This window comes from Babylonia areolata, chromosome 11, assembly GCF_041734735.1.
Source record: "Babylonia areolata isolate BAREFJ2019XMU chromosome 11, ASM4173473v1, whole genome shotgun sequence".
Taxonomy (NCBI): domain Eukaryota; kingdom Metazoa; phylum Mollusca; class Gastropoda; order Neogastropoda; family Buccinidae; genus Babylonia; species Babylonia areolata.
This window is the reverse complement of record NC_134886.1, coordinates 21,674,805-21,680,458: the sequence shown is the minus strand read 5'-3', so window position 1 is coordinate 21,680,458 and position 5,654 is coordinate 21,674,805. Positions and strand designations below refer to the sequence as shown.

The 5,654-nt window shown below is 43.7% G+C and overlaps 1 protein-coding gene across 1 annotated transcript in view; it reads right to left on the bottom strand.

The window, feature by feature from the left end:
* The window catches only part of LOC143287330 (uncharacterized), a 47,513-nt gene extending 45,302 nt beyond the window's left edge, over positions 1 to 2,211 (bottom strand). Inside the window, exon 1 of the mRNA XM_076595289.1 lies at positions 957 to 2,211. Within this exon, the coding sequence (XP_076451404.1) occupies positions 957 to 1,121 (165 nt within the window). The 5' untranslated portion in view covers positions 1,122 to 2,211. The remainder of the gene's footprint in view (positions 1 to 956) is intronic.
* Positions 2,212 to 5,654: the final 3,443 nt, after the last annotated feature.

The window sequence follows — 5,654 nt, the reverse complement described above, 5'->3', positions numbered from 1 at the left end:
ACAAGTGAATTGATTCATCAAGAGTTTAAACTCTGCAGTTTGTGTGCACAGATTATAGGTAGATTAACCAACTGGAATTAAAAAAAAAAAAAAAAAAAAGTTAAGCGAATACGCTTTGACCGCTTTCGGCCTTTCAGGTCATGAATCATGCACAAAATATTGCAAAATGAGCGATGATCAAGAAAGAATACATAAACAAATGAATAAATAAATAAATAAATAAATTAATAAAACATCGCCAGATTCATTTCTAGAAATCTGCTATCATAAGTCAAAAGCGCCGTGTAACTGTAAACCGCCTTCACAAAAGGAATGCTAAACGCTGTCAGTGTCAGTGTTAAATTCGAAATGATGTAAGAGACCAGGCGAATTTGTAAGATACAAATGTTTGGTGATTATTCAAGAGAAGAGGGGAGAGGATAGAGAGAATATATATATATATATATATATATATATATATATATATATATATATATATGTATATATATACAGAGAGAGAGAGACAGACAGACAGCCAGAGAGACCGGAAAGGAGAAAACTGAATTGAGACAGAAAAGGGAGAGGGGAGAAGACTGAGGGAGAGACTCATCATCATCATCCTCATAATTACCATCATCTTCATCGTCATCATTATCATCATCATTGATAAATACTTGCTGCTGTTTTCACTGCTTTTTTTTTTTTTTTTTTTTTTTTTTTTTTTGCAGACGATCAGACTTAGGCAGCCAGAAAGGAACAGACAGTGCATGAGAAACGAAAACGGCAACATGACGCAATGTGTATTTCATCATCATTTCCCCCAAATCCATTACCCACCCACCTCCAACCCCTTAGCTCAACCCCCAACCCCAACAAAAACGGTACGCATAAAAGTCACAACAACAACACTGACGTAAAAGATTTAATCTTCTTTTCTTTTCTTTTTTTTTCTTTTTTTTTTTTTTTCCAAACCTCACCTGAGCTGTCAAATCACGGACGATGTCGTCAATGCCGTCGTCATCGTCACTGTCCCGACGAACGCGGGCGCTGGAAGACGGCCGAGTCCGTGCCTCCTGGAAGACGGTGACGACAAACAACAACAGCAGCAGCATCTTCGCAGTCTGGGCCAGTCCCGTTGCCATGGTAGTCTGACGCTCCTTTGTGCGGGGCCGACCGACGCTCAAAGCAACAAATCACCACACTCCAACACGACTACCAGTGACGTCAGTTAATAAATGACGTCTTCCGCACGATCAGCTGCTAGGCTGGTGCCTTTTTTTTTTCCCCACCCCCTGAGTTAGGCTGGTGGTGGTAAGGTAGGGCTTGGGATAATGGGAGATCTAAGATGGGTTGGCCGCTGGAAATAAACGTGATTTACCAGGTTTTGTCTACCCGTCGGTGCTTTATTTCTGACGTCTTCTTTCTGTGGTCTAAAAATAGAAGAGTGTCCAGTCAAACATGTGACGAATTTCCTCCCCCCTGTAGTTTGGTTTCCTCTGGAACCGCACTGTATCGTTTGAAGAAGAATGACAAGAGGGATGATTAATTTCTCGTGTCAGTTGATGGACTCCGTGTACAAAATGGGCGCGAGTAATCTGCGCGATTTGGTCTATTCCGCTTCGAGGCAGTTTTGCAAACAGCTTGTCGATTTTTTTCTTTGATTTCTCCTTCTCGGCAAAAAATTAGCACCACATCAACTCCACAGAAATAACGTATAACAGTGGATGTATTTGGAATTTTTTCTTCTGTTTTAGCTTAGTTTTCTTTTCCCCACCTTTTTTTTTTTTTTTTTTTTTTTTTTTGAAAAATGCAGTGCCAGTAAAAGAAAACAATTTTTGTTTTTTTGGTGCTTGATCGATATTTGTAGTTCTTGAGATGTTAGTGTTTCAGATGTGCTTTTCGAGGCGAAAGCGAGCGAAAATAATTACTATCTGTATTTTCGTTTTTTGTGTGTTCAGTAGTCACTTCCAAGCACATAGGTAGGCTATATTATAATATTCCACACGTTTTCAGTCCAGAAAGCATAAGACCAGAATGCGGGTCTGTCTCTCTTTCTTTCCTTCCTTCCTTCCTTCTTTCTTTCGCTTTGTTTAGTTGGGGGTTTTTGTTTGTTTTTTTTCTTTTCTTTCTCCCGTACTGTCTTTCTCTCTTTCTTATCCCTTCGTCCCTAGCTAGCCAGGTCCTGACCAATCACAAACCGCGCTCAGGCCAAGTCGGACCAACTCCACACAAGCTCAGCCCATCGAGTGTTGGAGGACGCGCGAGTCCACGCTGGTTATATCCCCTCCCTCTCTCCCAGGCGCACAGGTAGGAGGAGAGGGAGGTGTGTGGGAGGAGTAGGGAGGGGACGAGGGGGTGGGAGGGAGGAAGGAAGGAAGGGAAGGAAGGGAAGGCGTGGTGCGGTATTGAGGGGGGGGGGTTGGGGGGGGGGGGGGGTTGAAGGTTGTTGTTGTGGGAGGAAGAGTCAGCGTCAGAGCTGGACAGCCACGTGGAAGAAACGGCGTCATACCAAAGCCTTGTCTTGGGTGCTGTGTAAAACGGGTGGGTGGCTGGGTGGTTGGGTGGCTAGCTGAGCTGGGCTCTGGGAGGTTGGGGTGGTGGAAGTGGTGGTGGTGGTGGTGGTACGATTCAGGAACTGGTTAGTTGCGTCCGTCGGTCGGCTGGTTGGTGGAGAGTAGGCCGATGACGTGAACGTAGAAGAAAAGTGGGGAGGGGGTGGGGGGGGGGATGAGGGAGGAAGGGGAGCGGGTGGGGGGGGGGGGGGGGGGGGGTTGCAGGGGTGTGGTGGTGGGGGTGGGGGGTGGAGGAGGAGAAGACTCGGTGAGTAATACGTGGTTGGGAGAATAAGTTCATCTTTTTTTTTTCAACCCCCTTTTTCCCCTCTTGTTTTAAATCCTGCATAATTATTTGTCTTAGAGTCTGTCTTTTTCTCTCTCTATTTGTTTGTTTTTCTGTCTGTCTATGATAATGATAATAATAACGGTATTTATATAGCGCTGAATCTTGTGCAGAGACAAATCAAAGCGCTTTCGCACCAGTCATTCACACGCAGTTTAGTCTGGTCGTGTAGTCTGGACTCTCTCTCTCTCTCTCCTCTCCTCCACTACATCCCTCTCTCTTTCTCTGTCAAGGAAAAGGGGAAAAGAGAAGGAGGGAGGGTGGGTGTGGACGTGGGGGCAAGGGGGGGTCTCATTCAGCTCTATCAGAAGGTGGGGTACTCTCCGCAGGACAGCAATAGCACTCTCTCTCCTCGACATTTTAAGGACGAGTCGAGCTGCACTATTCTGTATTTTCTGGAGCTTGTAGTGTTTATCATTGGGAAGGCCAGCAAAAAGAGAATTACAATAATCTAGGCGGGATAAAATGAAGGTTTTGGTATTGATTAAGCGTGTCTAATGTATCATGTTTGTGATATGTACTGCACAATATAGCGGTTTTCTGCGTTGCTTGGAAACTCTTCTGTGTTCGCACTGCATCACTCTGTATAAATATGTAGCGACGGGTTTGACAACAAAGAAAGTTGACATTTTCTTGTTGAAGTACTGGAAAGAGCACAGCATTACAGTAAATGCAGCGACAACATATGTTGGGGAGAGAGAGAGAGAGAGAGAGAGAGAGAGAGAGAGAGAGAGAGAGAGAGAGAGAGAGAGAGAGAGAGAGAGAGAGATTTGAACTCTATGTAGAGAGAGAGAGATAGAGAGATTTGAACTCGATCTATGTATGTATGTAGGTATGTATGTATGCATGCATGTATGTATGTGTCTGTTTGTCTGTCTGTCTGTCTATCAATTCGTCTCTCTGTCTGTCTATCGGTCTGTTTGTCTCTGTGTTTATCTGCCTGACCGTCTATCCGAATGTCTGTCTGTCAAGCAATAAATCTACTTCTCTATCTATTTACCTGTCTGTTTGTCTGTCTGTTTGCTTTCTATCTATCTATCTATCTATCTATCTATCTATCTATCTATCTATTCTTTAGCTGTTTCTTTTTTGTGGGTTTGTTTTTGTCTTTTTTACATACGTGGATGTAGCCGATACAGCCGAAACAAATCCATTTACTTTACAGATTCACGAATACGTACCGACTGTCATCCATATTCCTATTTAACGACCGATGCACCTGGACCCTACACATTATGTAATCCACTTTTTTTTTTCTTTCTTTCTTTCTTTTAATTTTGTTTATTTCTTTTCCCCCTTTCATATTAGATTCGGTCTGAACAACATTTTTGTTTCGAAATACAGTAAATCCGCGCACAGGATATGACCATATTCATGTTTTTTACTGTTTCGTTCCAATATCGCTCCCTCCAATATCTATCCTGTTCTTTCCTTTTCTTTCTTTCTTTCTTCTTTCTTTCTTTCTTCGTGTGTGTGTGTGTGTGTGTGTGTGTGTGTGTGTGTGTGTGTGTGTGTGTGTGTGTGTGTGTCCTCTTTATTTATTTCTCCTTTTCTCTTTCTCTTTTTCTCTCTCTCTCTCTCTTCTAATTCTTCCTGTTTTTTCCCCAGCGTTCCTTTTATGGCACCACCTGCAGTCTATACAACTTATTTCCTTTGCAAAAAAAATCCACGTGTCCAGAATGATATTCATGAAAACATTCATAAACGCCTCCCTGCACCCCCCCCCCCCCTCCCCTCACCCAGCTACCCGACACTACTACCACCCACCTCAACCCCTCCCCCTACCCCCCCCCACCCCCCACCCCCTCCCACCCCCTGTCCCCTCCCTCACCCTCAGGCTTCCCTTTTCATTCACAGCGAACGAACGAACGAATACTGCGCGCGCACCCTCAGTCTATATTTAGACACTTAATTAACTGTAACAGAGTCTGAGGGGACGCGACGCAAAAAGCGTAATGAATGATTCATGACAGTACGTCCATTGGTCTTCATCACTCATTAAAGGCGGGCTATAATGAGTTCTCCAGTGATTAGGTTCGTGGTAGCGGTGTGGGTTTCCTCGTCGACTGATATTTATTATTTGCACGATCGGTGCTATTCAAGGAAAGGGTTACAAAGTGGAGTCTTCTTTTATTCTGTCGCCTGATCCTTTTCTCTTGCCTCACCAGATCCATTCACTTGTTAAGATTCCAGAAAGCCGCACCACCCCTGGCTGACTCCATGTGTTTTTTTCCACCCTTTTTTTTTCTTTCTTTTTATACAAATTATTTTTAGTCTATTATAATGTTAACTGGGCTGCTCTTCCTCTGGTTATTTAGTGTGATTGTAGAACTGAAGGGTGACTGGCTGGCCTATTCGTGGCGTTTGGTTGGGTATAACTATGCTTCTTCGTTAAAAAAAAAAAAAAAAAAAAAAAAAAAAAAAAAAAAAAAAAAAAAAACTTGACGTGGTATTAGATGGCTGAAAAACACGGTCATCCAGGAGCGGCGACCAGGGAGACTGGTAGGCATAAATTCACATCATAATCCGGTTTTGTGTGTCTGCGAGAAGCCATGAACGAAAGCAGTGATGATGATGATGATGATGATGATGATGATGATGATGTGGTGTGTCCATCGAGATCGATGATGACCATCATTGTCATCCAGCTGGGGGATGGGGGGAGGGTGGTGGTGGGGTTGGGGGGAGGATGCTCATGAATCTATCTGTGAATGCGCAGATGGCTGAATAGTCCAATCTGCGCACGAAATATTCGCTGACAGTTGGGGCAGACAAAG